This window comes from Rhagoletis zephyria, unplaced genomic scaffold (genome assembly GCF_001687245.7).
Source record: "Rhagoletis zephyria isolate East Lansing unplaced genomic scaffold, Rhagoletis_zephyria_1.1 Rzeph_scaffold_01849, whole genome shotgun sequence".
Lineage (NCBI taxonomy): Eukaryota > Metazoa > Arthropoda > Insecta > Diptera > Tephritidae > Rhagoletis > Rhagoletis zephyria.
Genome location: NW_016158933.1, coordinates 49,948 through 69,662, shown reverse-complemented (window position 1 = coordinate 69,662; position 19,715 = coordinate 49,948). Strand labels below are relative to the sequence as shown.

The following is a 19,715-nucleotide window of genomic DNA, read 5'->3' as shown; positions in this document are numbered from 1 at the left end:
CTACTTGAGTCTTTCGTTTAAATTCTCAATTGCTTGGAAACTGCGCCGACGATGGTCCTTTACTTCTACTGTAGCTACGTATGCGTGCATGTGTGTGTGTGTGTAGGTAAAATATTGACAAGTCAGCAGTATATATCAATATACGCAAAAAAAAACAAAAAAAATAAAAGACCGAAATGATAGCGCCTACTATTGCAGCACACTTACACATCAACAACGCTGCTCGCAGCGACTTTGTATCGCACATACATATGTACATCGCGTTTAACGGCTAGTTTTTCAAAATCACTGGCCATTCTATTTATTGCTTCAGCTTTTCCGCTGTTTCTTTTGCAAGCCTATGCAATTTTAATTTTTTCCCCCATTTATCTGTTTACTTATATTTTCCTGCAACACCTCACTCTGTATGTGCATCTGCTCTGCGCTTCACAAAAAGTGGGAAAAAGCGAAAAAAAAACATACATATATATTTTCCAAAACGTCACTCACCTTGTTCGCAAATTTCCGTTGCGTGTGTTGTTTAGCGTTTTTGCGGCCAACTTGAAGCTGTTGCTGCTGCCGCCACCGCCAACTCCACCGCCTCCTAGACCGCCATTGCTGCCGCTATTGAGCTGACTTGCACTCGTGCGGGGCAGACGTGAATTAGTGGCGCCGGTACGCACAGATGCGCCACCGCCGTTACCATTGCTGCCGGCTGCCGAGACGACAGCGAATACAGAGACAAGCAACAGCAGCGCAATGGTGAGTAGCGATGATGAGCGTTTGCTGCGACAACAACGGCGAACACCACTGACGCGTACGCAGCTGCTGCCGCTGCCACTGTTGCTGGTGATGCTGCCACCGTTAATGCTCATTTTTTTGCCACTACTGATCATCGCGGTAATTATGGTTGTTTTTGGTTTAGTAGTGACCAGTGCTGTTATTGTAGTGGCTTTCGATGGTAAGAACCAGTTCTTAACTTCTTGATTTTGTTTGGTTTGCGCGTATTTTTGCTCTTCTAGCAGCAGCAGCTGTTTTGTTTGTTGCAGTTGTTGTAGCGATAGCTCATATTGCTGTTGATGTGTTTGTTTTTGTTGCTGCTTGGNGTTTTGTTTGGTTTGCGCGTATTTTTGCTCTTCTAGCAGCAGCAGCTGTTTTGTTTGTTGCAGTTGTTTTAGCGATAGCTCATATTGCTGTTGATGTGTTTGTTTTTGTTGCTGCTTGGCCTTTAAGGCCGGCATATTGCTGTACAGTTCGCTAGTTCGGATGCTGTGAGCGCAGTTAATGCTGCTCTTCAAATTTTTTTACACGTTGACTTTTTATTTGCTTTGCTTGGTTTTGGTTTTCTTTTCGATTTTATTTCTATTTTTAGCTCGTGCTTCTTCTTTTTCTTCTCACAATAACTCACAATTCTATATATGTGTCTGTGTTGTAATTTTTTGCCTATTATTTGCGAGTAGAATTGGCATCACTTTGTTAGATATAGCAAAAACACTGAAAATAACTGTAATCAAAATAAGCACGTGTACTTAGTTGGAAATATTTAAATTAAAAACATCGTTTTTCGTAGTTTCTGATTTATAATAATAAGTGTTTTGACTGTTGGTTGTTTAGCATGTAACTATTANTTTTGGTTTTGTTTTTCTTTTCGATTTTATTTCTATTTTTAGCTCGTCCTTCTTCTTTTTCTTCTCACAATACTCTTCACAATAACTCACAATTCTACATATGTGTCTGTGTTGTAATTTTTTGCTTATTATTTGCGAGTAGAATTGGCATCACTTTGTTAGATATAGCAAAAACACTGAAAATAACTGTAGTCAAAATAAGCACGTGTACTTAGTTGGAAATATTTAAATTAGAGCTTTTCAACTAAATAGATGAATTTTTCATTTAATTTTTTAAGATTTTTTATTAAAAAAATCAAAGTTATTTTTTAATTATTTTAAAAACATCGTCTTTCGTAGTTTTGGTTTATAATAATAAGTGTTTTGACTGTTGGTTGTTTAGCATGTAACTATTAAAGCAGGTATACGTGGACAATCTGATATATTTTTAACCCTCTATTGCATGAACTATGACGGAGATCAATCAAAAAAATTTAATTGTGACAAACACCTTATTTACGTATCAATCAACGCTTATCGAAAGAAAAAACGACTCCAAGTCATTTATTTTAAATTTCATTTCGCAAAGAAATGTATGGAAAATTTTATGAAAACAATAGAAAACAGTTGGGTAGCGGTAAACTAATTATTTATTGACACAGAAGAGGATGTGTGAATTATGAAAATATTTTTTTATTTTACAAGGGCAGCTTTGGGTTTCATAAGTTTTCCTCTTTTGCAGTTGGGCACAGAATAGACGTTTACCAAACACCTACATAAAAGTGACGTTATATTCAAATGTCATCTAACCACAGACAAACCGTTGCGTTCCGTTATTCCTAGTTACCTTGTCAGTGCATTTAATCACTTTGATACGTATTTATAACACTCGTTTGATGAGAAAAAAGTAGTGTAGTAAAACTTTGTAAATCTATTACTTACTGTTGCCTAAAGCTGGTTTCCTTAAGACATAAAGCTTTCGGGAAATACACAGCCATGCACTTAAGGGNCGTCATCTAACCACAGACAAACCGTTGCGTTCCGTTATTCCTAGTTACCTTGTCAGTGCATTTAATTACTTTGATACGTATTTATAACACTCGTTTGGTGAGAAAAAAGTAGTGGCACCATATTTGGTTTCGTAAGCAGTTGAGGGTTAAAACCTTTTAAATCTATTACTTACTGTTGCCTAAAGCTGGTTTCCTTAAGACATAAAGCTTTCGGGAAATACACAGCCATGCACTTAAGGGATTTATCTAGTGCTAAAATAAGCGATATGCACAAATTTATAAGCGTGTCAAAGTGGTTTGTTTGAACTGCACAAATTCATGACAGATAGGCTACGTTAAAATAAAATTGTAAGCGATACCTGAGTATTACTTGGGAGGCACTGCAACAAACCAACCATTACTTATTATTGTTTTTTAAAACATTGTCCTGTAAGTAAACCTCATAACTGAGCGTGGGTACAACTACATACATTCAAATCTATAATGTTCTTTTTTGTTAAATTGAATGCATAAATTAAATAGTGGGACCTGAAATCGCTTACACTGTTGAGAAGAAAAAACAAGTCATTGGTTCGACCCAGACAGATGGCAGAGAAAAACATTATTTTTTAGAAAGAAATATTTGATGGAGAATTATAGCTAAATTTTTTAAATTATAAATTTGCTACAATCTTGTAGCTGCTATATTTAGCGAAATAATCAGCAAATACAATATCAATTCGCGAAAATTTTTACCACCGCACTAAAGTGCTATATTTATACCCGAGCGCACTTGTGCACAAGGGTATATTAATTTTGTTCACATAACGGTTGTTTGTAACAGCCAAAACGAATCGAGATAGATATAGACAAATGTATACATAAATGATCAGGATGAAAAAAGAAATCGATTAAGCCATGTCTGTCTGTCCGTCCGTCTGTCCGTCTGTCCGTCTGTCCGTGTACACGATAACTCGAGCAAAAATTGAGATATCTCAACGAAATTTGGTATGTAGGTTTCCCTTAATCCAAGGTAGGTTGGTATTGAAAATGGGCGAAATCGGACTTTAACCACGCCCACTTCCCATATAACGGTAATTTCCAGAAATACGAAAACTGCGATATTTTAGTAACTACTGAAGATAATTCACTCAAAATTGATATTTACAATAATTTTTAGACGAAAAATAAGAATATTATAAATTTTTGGAAAATGGGCGTAGCCACGCCCACTTATGGTTACATGTGTATATCTTGGTAACCGCTGCACCAATTTCTTCCAAACTTGGCACAGTTGTTGGCCTTGGTACAGCATAAAAAACCGCCGAAACTTTTTAAAATCGGACAATAACCACGCCCACATCCCATATAACGGTAATTTAGAGAAATACAAAATCTTCGATAAATCATTAAATATTGAAGCTAATTTATTCAAAATTGATGCTTGCAACAATTCTTTACCAAGAAATACGTTTATGGTAAAATTTTGGAAAATGGGCGTGGCACCGCCCACTTATGATCACATATAAGTATATCGGTAACCGTTCTACCAATTTGTACCAAACTCGGTATGGTTATTGTACTTGCCACGTGTAAGCAAAACGTTGAAAATTATTGAAATCGGACTAAAATAACGGCCGATTCTCATATAACGGTAAATTTAAGAAATGCTTGAAACTTCAGTATTTCGAAATTGAAGGACGCTAATTTACTCAAAATTGATACACCTCGGCTTACCATCTAGCGGAAGGTTTCGGAAGGGTGAAAAAACATATATTTAATACTTGCGCCGGGTATTTAATGTTCGGCTCCGCCCGAACTTAGACTTTCTTACTTGTTTTCTCTTTCGTTCTTTCATAATCAACCGACAAAGGGAAGATTAGGTTCTCACGTCACGTCAGGACAAATCACGATATTCTGAAAGCTGTGCAGTGATATAGGCGATGATCCAGTGTGGATTTAGAGTTTAGTTTATGTAAGTCCTCACTTGAAAGCTTGAGATGGTCTGAGATAATGGGCCTTATGCATAAAAAGTGAGCTTAAGCTCAGACTCAATTTTTGCACTGAAAGGGTGAGCTCAAGCTCAAGAATTTGTACTGAAAATCGAGTCGGAGCTTAAGCTCACTTTTTATGCATGAGGCCCAATGTAAGTATACCGACCAGGATTTATTTTAAAAGGTATTCATATTGGATTGCACAGATAGCTCTAATTTTCAACGTGTCCTTATGACCATTCAAGTTTATTGATTATTGTATAGTAGCCTCTATAATTTATAACAATGCTAAGTATTTGGCTGTGTTGTTGTTATAATACAAATGGAGTGACCTACAGATTTTCACCGCCTCAGAACGGCAGATGGATTTTATGAGAAGCCTGCCGAGGGCGACTGCCGTTAAAAACATTTTTTTTCTAATTTAGATGTTGACCGAACCAGGGATTGAACCCATGTCTTACGAAGTGGTTGTACGTACCTAAATTACAGACCGATTTTTAAAAATGGTCTAGGGTATCTAAAATATTGGGATGCATCGTTAAAGGTAAATAATTTTTTTTAGTAAATAATATGATTTGTTCTTAGCAACACAGTTTTGTCAAAGACTGGTCGGCACTACAAGATCATGCGGTTTTGACCCACAAAACTCTTGTAACTGCCTCCATAAAGGCTACATTACTCTCTACACAGACTTTGGAAAAACTTTCGACATAGGGTTAGACAAGGTTTTTGTTCTAAATTCATTAGAATTTGTTTCCACTCCTGACTTCTTCGGTGGATAAAATCATATATTTTTTGCAGACTCTGTTTGATCGCTTTTGACAGTGCCTATTCCCGGCGACATTTGGCATTTCTCAAGGTAACATTTTGAGACCCTTGCAATTAAGAATCTGCATAGTTATAGCGTTTCAACCTTGATAAAGTCTATTCTTAAAGGATAATGATTTACCCGAAAGTTTAATCCCTTCCGTACGCGTTACAACAACTCTGGGATCTTTCTAAACTTGTTTCTCGATTATTACCTTGTTTATACCGCTGTGATCAAAATGAATAATCGCTTACGTCGATTCAAGACAGGTTTGAGTAATGCATTGCATATACAGGAAAACTCTAAGGCTGTAAATCGTTTTTAAGCAGATTGACTATTCTATGAACAACCAAATATACTTAGCAGCATGCCTTGAGAGCCAATAATTTCTTCGAAGTGGCTTAAGTGGACTTAGGAGCTTCATTTTCTTAAATAGACCTTAAACAATAAAAACGAAATATTCGGCTAAGCTTATCGCAAGGGTGTGGCTTGAATTCGAAATGCTTCCTCAAAAAAAGAAGAGAATAGCAAACATTTGAGCATTTCTGCCGCAAAAAAAAGGTTTAGAAAAACCATCAGTCATTTGAATACTACATCAAAATCCAGCCCTTTTCCGATAGAGAAATCATGCCGTAAAGAAGCTCGGTCTAATCCGGCAAGCATTCATCGTAACACATTATTGCATAATTCTCTGCATATTATATTTGATTAACTTTACTATATCATAAATTAAAAGTTTTTAAAGATTTTTTATTTTACATATTTTTCTACTTCACTCGCTTTGCCGCTGGCTTGTAGTTGCCAAATGTTGTTTGGCCACTAAATTAGTTTTTATTTGAATTTGAGTTTCGATTTATTCACTTGTTTTGTTATTTTTTCTTCACTCATTTGTTTACGCCTAATATTTGCTGTTATTTATAACAGTTTCACGCCTTCCCTGCAACTATGTATATTTGCAACAATCAAATGTTGCTTTCAAATATTATGTAGATACTCTCCGAAGCGCGATCATTGACCATTTGTATGATTTTTGTAATTAAAATGGCAATTTTTCTTCAACATATCTTTTTGTTTCTTAAAATATTATACAATCAGCTACATTTTGGTCAGTTAGAAAAAATCGAAAAATCACCAACAAAAAACCAGTTGTCAACACCTCCATATATTGGTGTTGGTTACACTAGACAACTGATAGCGTGGCAGCTAAGTAATCTTAGTACAAGCAGTTAGAGTGTGGCAGCTAAATGCGATAGAGGTCGTTAGAAATATACATATACATGTGTACATAAGTATGTATGTATTTATGTTGGTATGAATATGTTTAGAAAAAATTTATGCGTACTTAGTAGTACATGCAAATAAATTAGTGTTGAGAAAAAAATTTCGACTTTCTGCAACTCCCAGCTGTGTGTATAATTCTCATTCCTATTCAAGCGCACGCGTCACATAATTAAATGCACTTTTGATGTCGCGAACATTTTGAAATCATACTTACTTAGTACACGGCATACAATTTTCTAAGCATTTTATGCATTCGTACTTAGCAAATATATATACATATGTATGTATGTATATATGTATGTAAACAAATGTATGCATGTAAGTGCCTTAGCGCGGCGTATTAGCGTATTAGCTGATTGGCTTTAAGCCGTTTTTTAGTTTCGCCAACGCCGCTCATTGAAATATTTCGGTAATAACTTAAAAGGCTGTCGTACAAATCTCTTTTTGAGAAGTTGTTCAGCTGGAAATTGTGGTTTTTATGCGACGCGTCGCTGCTGTCACTTCAGCGTACCGCTCTAGCGCTGCTGTTTGCATAGGTTTTTGTTGATGTTTTTGTAGTTACTGCTGTTTGTTTTTTGGTTTTTTTGTGACTGACTGTTTGCTGTTTGTTTGCACGATTCGCGAGATTTCAGATTTTCAAACATTTCTATGATTTTAATTTTCAACTACATTTTTTTTTTGATTTTTTTGTGCTTTTGTTTTATTACAATTAGCATTTCTAATTGAGTAAATTAATTTGCAAAGACTTAATGAAGTTCAAATTGGCGGCTACAATAGTTGGATAGAATAAAGTAAAAACAAAAACGCCATTAAAATGTGGTAAATGTCAAAAAGTAGCAGCTTTGTTGATTGGGCAATGGTAAGAGGAAAATACAGGCAATTATGAAAATAAGAGAAGTTTCTATTTTAAACGCGCATATCTAGAATTTTTTGTCATAACTTTGAACAAGTTTTTTTTTATTAATTGCATGACAATGGGTAATTACATTAAATGTTTATGGTTTAAAATATTACGTGTTGAAAATATTTAATCATGAGTCCATAGACACAGTTTATCAAAATGTATTTAAGTAAGCTCGAAAATATTACAGTGAATATGTATATACATACTTTTGCCTCACTTAACACTTTTGAAGAACATCTCTTCAGAAGCCTTGTTAGAAATTAGCTTTTCTGGAGATCTTCTGAGTCATTGGGCAGTGGTGGCTGAGTAAAGCTTTACCTACTGTTATGGAATTAAGTGCGAAAAAAATTACTACAAATGAGAAGCATAGAACCGACTAACTTGTTTTCCGCATTTCAAGAAAATGTCCCAAGAAAGGAGCCCCAACCCATTTCATCGGAGGGTCCTTATATGGCATAGGAAGATAGTCACTCTCTGCGCTGGTCCGGTTAGGAAGAGGGTCCGCATTCCAAAGAACATATAACCCAAAACGCTTTAAGGAATGTATGAGCTTTTGCAAGAATGACATAAGAATTATTACAGGAATTCTGGCAGGACACTGTAGGCTGAACCATCGCATGACCGAACTGAGAATTTACTCGCAGGGGCGATGCAGATTTCGCACGACGGATATCGAAACTCCACGGCACATTTTGGAAAGGTGTCGCTCAAGGATTGACCAATTGAAGCTAACCAAATCTGTTTATGTATTTATATATATAAATATATAAGTATTTATATCGAAAACTTTATTCAGCGAGTAGGGCAACCATATTAAATATTTTAATGTATACATACATATATATACATATATGGGGTGATCCATCTAGACCTTAACTTTTTAAATTTTAAACAAAACACTTAAAACAGAACTGGATATCGGAATTTATCAACCGAAATAAGTATCTCTGACATTTATTTTTTTAAAATAATTTCCTTACAATATTGGCCGCAGACCGAACAAACCATAAATAATGAGCGCTACCGCACCATGATAACGAACTTTTTGTTGCCTGCAGCTATTATTCGCAACTTGGAAGCCAACATTACTCGCGTAATTCGCGTAATGCTGCAAAAAGTTATTGAAAATTGGACCTTTGGAATGGACCACCTGCAGCGTAGTCGCAGCCAACATTTAAATGAAATTATTTTTAAAAAGTAAATGACAGAGAATGTTCTTTCGGGTAATAAAAAAGATTACGACATTCAATTCTGTGTTAAGTGCTTTATTTAAAATTTAAAAACAAAGTTCTAGATGGATCACCCATGTCTGTAGTACAGACTCTGTATTAATGAATGTATAATTATATGATTGTTGTGAAAACTTTCCCTATAAAAGAGATCTTGAAAGTTAACGCCTAATATGACTCAGCTAAAAACTAAATTGTTTGAGTATATTTTTTAGACTTTTTTGAAGCAAATGAACCTGTTAACCGCAAATTTGTATTTCAAAAACAAGCCAAGAGTAAAATAAGCTAAAATAAGCTTAGCTAATACGAACTCGCTAAGATAAAATACGAAACGTGTTAGAATTCTGACTGTGAATGGTAAATGATATTATGCTTATGATTATTAAATTGCTAGTTTCCTCTTCGCGAATTATAGGTGTAAAAGTATGTACAACTCCAACGCTTAAAACGCTTTCCATAAATTCCATTTTGCATAACTACATTTACATACATATACTAACTTCAACTATTTTTGTTCAAAATTTGGAGTTACCATCGCAACATGCTCGCCATTCTAAAGATAATCGATGTTTAATATCACAAACATGGGATTAAAAAAAATTGCCTTTTGTTTCTCATGGAATTTCGCAGAATATTTAGACAAAACCAAAATAAAACTAAAAATAAGGCTTACTTATCCGCGACTATGACAAATTGCATGCATTTTTGGCACAGCGTAAGCACCAACAGTTGGAGAGCGGAGCATTTTGACTAATATTCGGCTATTAACCACCAACTGTGTTATTTTCCATTGACCATTGGGAGCAACAAGTGATTGGATGTATAAATGGTTTACGTATGTACATATGTATGTACATATGTACGCATGTCTGCACTGATTTATATTACAAGTGAGTTAAACCATTTAGGTAAAAGAAGAACAATAATATTGTTTTTTATTATTGGGGTTATTCATTTGTAAAAAAAACAAACAAATGTTGAAAACATGTAGAAAAACTATTAGTGATTGTTTTAGTGAATTAATTTTAAAAAGGCATGTAAAACATTAACACATATTTTCCAATTCATTATGAATGAATAAAGGAATTTCATAACCTGCTGTGTTGGAAATGTGAAAGTCTGAACTCAGGTGGAATCAAACTGTTTCTTCCTAACGCAGTCATATTTTTGTTTCTGGCTGCTGAAAACTGATGATGAGTAATGGTTTACAAGCTCCTAACGGTGCGTGCTTGGGTAAAGCCGCTACTTACATATGTAACACAATCATTTAATTATTTTACCGCCTTTGATCATATGCATGCTTCGATTAGCTGGCAGCTATTAATTATTTCTGCTGATAATTGATATTTAGGCAAATCGAAAGCTCAGCCACACAGCTATTCATTTAGGTTGATAAAGAAGAAAAATATGAAACAGATTTGCCTATTGTGTGTGCATTTTTTGGTATGCCACATAATGAAAAGGTCAACATAAAGACGATAAGGATTCTATGTATTTTGTTGCTTTTCCGTGGGCACAATAGGAAAAAGCTGGCAATTGTAAAATGTAGTCAATCGAATTTAGGACAGTTTAAATATGCAACAGTTAATTAATAAATTGGCGGATATTGAGAAGTGTGTAAAATCGATTCTGTGAGGAATTTTTTTTAGTTTCACTTTTATTTCAACATATTTTGATTAAAAGAAAAATACTGATAAAAATAAAATTTTTCATAAAAACAGGGTTGAAATCTTGAAATTCCTGCCCGTAGTTTGTTTGTAAGTCAAATATGAGTGGCATTGTGCTACTATGATAGCACGGCCGAGTAATCATAGCCAACTTATGTACAGTAGTCGAAAAAATTATATCCGCACCAAATTTTGACAAGTTTTAAAATATTATTTTTGTTGTTATTTAATTTCGGTTAGTTTTTTATAGTTCGTTCTTTACCAACATCTGTATAAATATAAGTTTAAAGGCATTGTCACACGTTTGGGTATTTGGTGTAAATCGTATCCCAATTGTTTGAACCCCCAAAATATTTTTCATTATCCCAATCACGAAAATTAATTTATTGAAATTTTTCAATAGAACATCGCTGTATTGTACCAATCTTTTGAATGCAAAAAAAATGTCCCACTTTTTTTTACCAATAGCCCAATATAAAAATTTACAAATCTGTACAAATGTACCAATCGAGTGACACTGCCTTAAAAATGTATGCAATTAAAAAAAATCTACAAATTTTCGTTAAAATTTCGAGTTCTTTAATTAAATTCTGAGTATGCAGTTTTGTAGCCCATTGAATTCTAGTAGAATAAAGTACACGTTTCAAATGGCTAAAAATGTCGATTGATTTTTTAGAATTTTCAAAAGTTCGAAATTTGTACGAAAGTTTGTTGAATTTTTTTTTAATATTGCACAAATGAGTAGTCCACTTGCAAACAGCGTTATGTGATTTTATAATAGTGATCCATAAATAAAAAAAAAAACGTCTACAACAACAAGTAACATCCAAATTGTATATTTCTCTTTATTATCTGAAAATTCGGATAAACAAGAGCCTAATAACATTAAAAAACAATATGGCAATGTGGTAGTTTTTGCAAATTTTATATATAAAAATTGAATATAGTGAGTATGATGAAACGGTAATTTTTAAATAGCTATCTTGTTTTTGCTTTTCGCGTTCATACTTCCATGAAGATTGGTCTGCTTCTTTTTTACGACGCCTTCCACTAGTCAGCGAAACTCCCACAACAGCGCTTGTACTTTTAGACTGAATAAATAAATAAAACATGTATGTACATATGTATGTCATGGAATTTTACTATCAATATTTCGTCAACTTCCTGTTGAACTAGAGACCTCAAACTTAGTTCATAGCTAATGTGACCAACCATACTTCTTTCGGAAGTACAGTACTTCTTTTTTAACTCTTATACTTCGTACTTCACAGTACAGTCAAATATACTTCTTTGCAATATTTTGTACTTCAGGTCATTTACAATGTCACATGGCCTGTGCGATAAATTCGTTCCAACCGCTTCAAGTCTCCGGGAAACGATGGCATCATACCTGCGCAGCTGCAAAGGGCTATGGAGGTGTCGTGCAGTGGGTTGGCTCATATCTATGCCAACTGCGTGAGGACCTGGTACATCCGCAATGCTTGGAGGTACAGTGTTGCGTTTATTCCGAAGGTCAGAAAAGGCGGATATTGCAGACAGAATTGTCGCAGCATGAACTGCTGTTAGGCTCAAGGAAATCCAGTGGTAACACTCTGGAGTTCTGTGGGGCTTTGACTTCGCCCTGAACACATAGGAATAACTCTCAGAAGCTCCTTCTGTGCCTACATATATTCGCTTAAGAGAAGACCGGATAGAGCGGGGTTAGTGGGCCTAGTGTTAGCTCGGCGAGCGCTAGACTGACACGCATACTTAGTACTCGCGGTAACGAAATTACATACTCTACTAAAAACCTAGTGGAATGGACAAAAGAAAGCGGTGCTCTTTTTGTGATATAAAAAGGGAAAATAGAACATTTCTCTGCTGAATAAAATGTTTTTATAAGGCACTTTAAAATACTTTTTGCAGCGCAAGGCACGAGTGACTCATCTTTACCCGTTAAAGGTGCCGAAAAACACGTTACCTCTCAAGGGCTAGTGATGGGCGTTCTGACAGGCCATTGTGCGATTGGTATTCACGCGGTAAGGCTAGGAATTTCAACTGAACCCATTTATATCAGCAATCAAGAGGAAGATGGGGTGGAATCATCTCGACACTTTCTTTTAGATTGTCCAACCTTTGCGATGGACGCATTTTCGCTCTAATTAGCCGCATTCGAAATTTGGTAATCTACTCCGCGACGTTTCGCTGACTAAATTAAGGGTCTCCGTTCAGTTCTTTTGTTGTTTTCGTGGTATCACAAAGGACAATCTCTTAGTTGTCCAAGTGTGGCACTTGTCTGGTGCAACCACTTTAACCTAGCCCAACCTAACCTGCAGCTCTTTGAGCTTTCAAATAGTTGGTCACATTATTCGCAACCCAATGAATGAAATATAAAAGTTAAAATAATCCACTACGTGGCGCAAGAGTATTTACGGTGCCATTTGATTCCTTCTTAGAAAGATTATTTTAAAAATATTTTTACTGTTAACTTACTTTAATTCAATATGAAAACTGGCAGAAGGAAACAAATCATATGTCACTTAAATTTCCGGTGAGTCAGATTAATTTACGAGTGCAAAAAAAGTAATATAAAGGTATAGACTCAAATTCATCGAAATCCGGTGCGGATATTTAAAATTGTGTCTTGAAAAATGAATGCCAAAGACAGTGTTGCCATTTTAGCGATTTCCCCACTAGATCTAGCGATTTTATTTTCTACTTAGCAAAAATTCCGCGAAGAGTGGATTAAACATCCTGAGTTAAACAAGTGGATTGTAGAAGATTTGAAGGATTCCATGAAAGCATTGTGCAATTAATGCAAATGCAGTTTGATCTGCAATTTACACGATTTCCTTGCACATTCTATAGGTTTTATGCCTTCTATTGTTGTATGATATGTTAACTAAACAAATGAAAAAAAAATATGTAAAAAAATTAATTTTTGAATATTTAATTAAAAATATCGTGGCCAAGATTTTTTCAGCCAACCCACTCGCGGGATATTTACTAACACGTTAAATTTCATACAAAACAAATTTCATCCATTAAACAGATGGATGAAGGTCATGCTCTATTCGGATCTTCTCCTACATATATGATCTCTTATTTTATCAAATGAAATTGAACTGACAAATTATTCAAGAAATTCGTTTTTCTTAAAAGTTTACAGAATTTAAATGATTTAGCGGCATTCTAGCGATTTTTGTTTATAAAATCTGGCGGGACGGCAAAAAAATTAATGGCAACACTGGCCAAAGATAGCGTGATGCCGAAAGGGAGAGCACAGGGCGGCCATAGCTCAACTTCTTTGAATGTTTTAAGTTGAACTGATTGTGTAGAGGTGCCTGCTACTTTTTTATGGGTTCCAGGAGAAGAAGTTTCTTCTAACGTTCAAATAACTAGAAACCAGTAAGGGCAAGGCTGTCTCCCGAAGGCTTCATACCTTTTATGAACCTCAGAAAATTTTACTTCAACCGGCTACTGCATTTGGAACTAGTTGTTTGGCAGCTAAACTATGTGTTTATACATAGAGGAGATATTTAAAAAAAATCTCATATCTAAACAATCATTGTTATGGAAGATATGCCTCTTAAAAATTGATCTAAATAATTTTCAGACCGATCTTGATGATTTGCTCTATAGACTTTGTATAATTAATTTAAAAATTATCTAACGAAATGCTCGGTTTTAGCTGTCCCAATGAAGGAGTTTCAAAGTAAAACCCCATATCTGAACATTCAGTTATATTGAGGCTATGGGTAATAGTGAACCGATTTTTGTCATTTTCATTATAAGTTTCTGTGTATAATGAGTTATAATAGTACGAAATTTCATGTTCCTAGCTTCTTAAATGGAGGAGTTATAAAAAAAAATCTCATATCTAAACAAGCAGTTATGTGGGAGCTATATATTTATGTTACAGTGATCAGATTGTTCTCGTTCCGGCAAATGATTAATTCGCTATAAAAATACACCAGCTACTAAATTTCAGTCGGTATCTCGAAAACTTAGGGACTAGATTGCGTTCAAACAGACCTACAGACAGACACAGCTAATTCGGCTCACCCCGACGTTATGATCATTTAAGTACATATTTTCAAGGGTCTATCTCTTCTTTTCCTGCTAATTACAAACATCGGACGAAATTATAATACCATTTCAAGTTCATAAAAGGTACAAAAAGCAATTGTGAAGTATTACGAAAGAGTAGTCATACAAAAAAATCCTAAAAAATAAAATATCCTTAAAAGTTTATTTTTTTTAAGGTAGACGAAATACAGCTGGTCACTAAATCATAAGTGTTTTTTTAATATTTTTTTTTTGAGCTTTGTACCACGATTATTTTATTAGGAAAAAGTCTAAGCGGCAGAAGTTATAGCAGGTATTTCGGAGATCACCACATCTCCTCACCAGACTTATTTTTTCTAGACTTTAGCAGGGATCGAATCCGCGTCATCGATGAACAAAGCGTGTCAGAAACGTTAACCACTGAGCTATGCTCACCCCGCAAACTCGTTTTGCTAATTCATTTTTCCTTATTCAACCTACTGCTATCAAGTGCAGTTAATTTGCCGCTATTTAAACTTGACAGCGTGGTTGTTGTGTTGTTTGAAAGACGCACGATAGGTTGTATTTTTTGTTCACTGCAATATGGACATGGTTCAAGAGTCACGTTTCTACCATGGTTTCTGCGGTTGACTGGACATTGGATAGTGAAGACTTCAATACCTTAGACTATGCACTATGATCCTTTCTAAAGTTAATCGGCTGAACTGTTTTGTTTGTTAGAGGAAAGACCTTCCCATTAATTTTTTGAAACTTCTTACATTTAGAAACAAAGTGAGGGATTTCCAAAAATAGCAGGGCACAGTATCCATTCCCACCATGGCATTGCGCAGTAATTATAACCTGAGCTTGGAGAAAGCTAAACAACTGCTGATAAAGTGTGAAGTAGTGACATCATTTTCAAAATAAAGGCGCGGATGCTGGAAGTCGAGAAATCCTCCATACTCGTGTTCTTAAAAAAAAAACTTCGGATAAAACCTATTTGCCGTTCGGCGGTCCCCTTTGTGTAACAAAATCAAGACGCACACCACAAATTGGAGAAAAAGCTCGGCCTTACCCTTAGCGATAGTTTTTCAACAAGCACTAACTCGTTATGTTTTCTGATTGCTGATTTCACTGATATTGCCGACAAAGTTTGGAATACACGGCATTTGTTTGAAGACCTTTTCGTACAGTTTATGTGAATAGTTTGGAGTCAGTTCAGAGGGCTTTTATATGCTTTGCTTTGCGCTCGATACAATTTGTAAAAACTATCCCCTCCTATCGTTCCCATTGTTTATTGAAAATAGAGTACCAGGTGTGCTATGTTTTCAATATGCCCGCACCTCCTCATGAAAATTCGTTTTTATGTTCCCACACGTATTCTTCGTTGTAATGAATTGTTTTTGTGGGTGTTGCTAAAACTTTGTAAGGGATAAATGCTCCTTTAAGGAGAACTCTATCCTAATTTAATGCTTTTTCTTCACGGTCCGGATTCGGTCGCCCTTCTGAGCCCTTCATTTTCTCTCTCTAAGTATTGGTTCCGCCGAAGAGAAAGTAGCATACCCTCCTGGAGAATCGAAAAGTCTGTCGTTACTGACTGCCCAGCGAATACTCCTTCCCCGAGGAGAAAGCTATGATTTATACATAACAATTCTGGAGAAACCCATACTTGGTTTTGATAGTAGGGGCTCTGGTCGCCCTCCGGCATTACGAAATTAAACCACATAAGTAACTTAGCTTTGGTAAAGAATCAAAAGGCATAACCATAATCTATAAGCTAGGCAATGTACTTTGATCTTACTCACGAGTTTCATCCATTGTCCCAAAGGCTGTAGCCTGTAGAGAGATTTTTGAAGCCTCACTTNCGATCTTACTCACGAGTTTCAAGCCATTGTCCCAAAGGCTGTAGCCTGTAGAGAGATTTTTGAAGCCTCACTTAACAGAAATCTATCTAGAGCAATAAACTGAGTGAAGAAAATATATCAGTTTACCATTTAATGTCTAGTGTTTTGAATACTACGTATGTATTCTTAAGCTTTCATTTTGTTGGTCAAAACTGTGCACCGAAACATTTGCTTGTCGTAAGTAAATAAAAAGATACATGTTTTCTATGGTGACTCTTATTCTAAATTTTTTTTGTATATTTACTACCTCATCTTTTAATACGAAAATGACTATCAATTCAATTTGAGTCGCAATTTTGCAGAATAAACAAATACTTAATAAAGCCTTCGGCATCATCTTCGCTTAAATCTCTCAAAATCCTCAATTGCAATCACACATTAATCATACGCACCGTTGGCTGTCTAAGCTAACATTCTAAAACTCAACGGCTCATTGGACTGCAGAACACAAGATCACGTTCGCTGCGCAAGTCTAACCATTTGCAACGTCAACACTTCAAAATAAAAGTAAGCGCTGCACGCCAGCCAGAAAACGAAACAAAAACGAAACAAAAAAGACCAAAAAAAAAGGTAAAATCGCCAGAAAAAAATAGTCTGGCTGCTAGCGGGCCTGTTTTGCAAATATACACATTGTTTTTTTGTTTTTTTTTTAACACACAATTTGCACAGTTGGCAAATAGAAAAATGCAAATGCAATCACAGACGTCAGTGCAGGCGAATGCAGACAAGACATAGGCCACAAATGCAAATGTAATTCAATGCTAGACGCCGTAACTACAAAGTAGCAAAGTGCTCACCAGCGAACAGCTATACGATTCATAGTAAGCTAGCGGCTAGCGAGTTAGACAGTAAGACAGACAATTTTAGTTTGTTAGTCACGGCAACGGCACTGCGGCGGCCAGCCAAGGCGGCGAGTAGCCGTTGGAAAAACAAATTCGGAAAAATATAATTAATTAGAAAAAAATACGAGCAGAATAAAATATGTAGGTATTTAGTTGAGACAAAAAGTGGGGTAAAGTGAAGCAGTAGAAACTTAAATTTTTAGTTAGTGGCGGCTATCAATTTCATTTGATTTTTATATTTCTATATTTTTGCGTCGCGCGCAGCATTTGAAGTGTCGCGTATGGATTTCTTTTTTGCTTGGCATCTACACAGTCGTCCATTGCTTCGATTTACTTTAGTTCAGCTGCTGCGCTATGATTTTTCAATTGGCTGTATTCCTTTCTGCAGCACTCAAGCCATGCAATCAAGCAGTCATGAAGCCATTCGCCGGCGCGGCATGTTATCGCTGGCTTTGCTGCTGTTTGTTGCACTTTGCCACACATACACATGCACACGCATACGAAAGCACGGACGGACGCTGCATACATAAGTATTTACTGCTTATTTTCATGCTTGCCAGGCGACATAATCTATTTATGCCACACTTTTTGCCACAAGTACACACACACATACTCGCATATAAAAGCATACATACATACAGGCGCAGAAGCATATGCAATTGTACCCACACAAGTGTGCATAAAATCAAAATCATATCAAGCCGCCTAACCGCCAAAAAGGCGTAAGCGACATTTTTTTCAAAATTTTATTTTTGATGCAGAAATGCATCTAGATGTTCTAAGAACATTTTTGCATCAAAATGAAAATTAAAAAAAAAATCACTTACGTCTTTTTAGCGGTTAGGGCTCCATATGTTTGTTTGTATGTTTATTTTTCTGAGTACAGGTTTTACATTATGCTGGCGAGCTACTTTTTAGTGCTCATTGATTAAAATGAAAAAATTGTATTGAATTGTTTGTGTAATATTTCGTAGAAAGCAAAGTTATGATTTTTACTAGACATTAATATTTTCACTTCACACTGCTACACAGATGTTTTGTTATTATAAGTAATATTTTCGCTCTCTAATGCGTTTTACATTTGCCAGTATGGGCAAATATGTTTTCCACTTTCAGGATTTTTTTTATTACAAAATTTATAGACACTCAAATGCAAACGACACATATTTCAAACACTTCGCATTTGCGATTCATATGTACATATGTATTTATGTGAATAGATTAAATTTTCTTATAAGTATTTTTCACGCTTTCCGATTCCTTCCTCATTTGCTCATTTACTTATCACAGATATATTTTATTTCATATCTCAACCCGTATATTTTGTTTTGGTTTATCACATTCGCTTGCGTTGTTGCTGCTGCACAAAACTTGTAGTAGTTGCAATCACTTTTTAGCGGTGCAGTGAATTAAAAAAAAAAACTGTAAATAAAAAAAAAGAAGCAACAAAGATCATCAACTCGACTGATCGAATCGTCGATAACCTCGACGCGTTATTGAGCAACGTCCAGCGCGCAGCGGCTGCCTACGGACTGTCGTATTAACGTCTGCTGCGGCTTTTGCTATTTCTTATTTTAATTACAGCCACCTTTGGCTATTTTCGACCTATTTGATTTTTGTTTCAATATGCATTCAGTTCGTTTTTTTGTTTTTTTTTTCGTCACAGTTTTTAAGAAATCATATTTAATTAAAAAAATTAGCTTTGTGTACGCGCGCTGCAAAAGTATAATTATAATTTTTTTTTTACTAAGTGTATCAAAATATAACTTCACACACAAACACACCAATTCTGTAGGGTAAAGGTTTTACCAAAATTGTAATTTTTTAGCCGCGTTTAACCGCGTCGTCAACCGCACGCTTTAGTGGTCGATACAATTCTGTTAACAACAGTGGAAAGCGCAGCTGTTGTTAGTCAATGCGAAGCGAGCATAGTAGAGTTAAGTATGTACCAAGGCAAAGGTAACTAATAGGCAGTCCGATTGGGTGTCTGCTAGCTGGCTACCACAACGGCGTGGTGTATTTTGTAAACGTGCAGCGTAGCGCTCATGGTGATGGTAGCTGCGCATGCGCGAGCGTTTATGCGCGCGGCTGATGCAAGAAATGCAAGCGAAATAGTGAATTGGAGTTTCTGACTTTGCCTTTTGCTAACTTGAGTTCGCTTGCTTTTGTCTTTGCATGTGTCTTTGCAAAAAAATTTAGTTTGCTGTTGCTCATAGCTTGGCTTGCTTTCATTTCTGTTCAAAAGGTACGGCGTTTCCAAAGGCAAAAGCGAAGTTGCTAAAATAAATTCGCGTTATCAGATCAGTGGCTGATACTACTTACAACGATAAATGCATATGTAGATATATATATATATATATTATGTCGATATCGAAAAACATTTAATAAAAATATATAGATTATTATTCCTACATAAATAAAGATGGTGGAAACGGTAAGCACATCGAATATAGTGATAATTATACCGATATCGATAAAAACATTT

General features: G+C 35.5%; 1 protein-coding gene across 1 annotated transcript; it reads right to left on the bottom strand.

The window, feature by feature from the left end:
- Nucleotides 1–489: 489 nt before the first annotated feature.
- LOC108365346 (uncharacterized) lies at nucleotides 490–19,101 on the bottom strand (the record flags this gene model as incomplete). The annotated part of the gene is made up of 4 exons (XM_017619350.1): nucleotides 19,015–19,101; nucleotides 1,681–1,793; nucleotides 1,086–1,382; nucleotides 490–965 (listed from the first exon to the last, which is right to left on the bottom strand). Coding segments are annotated over exons 3-4 (611 nt in total), but the record flags the coding sequence as incomplete, so codon positions are not given.
- Nucleotides 19,102–19,715: the final 614 nt, after the last annotated feature.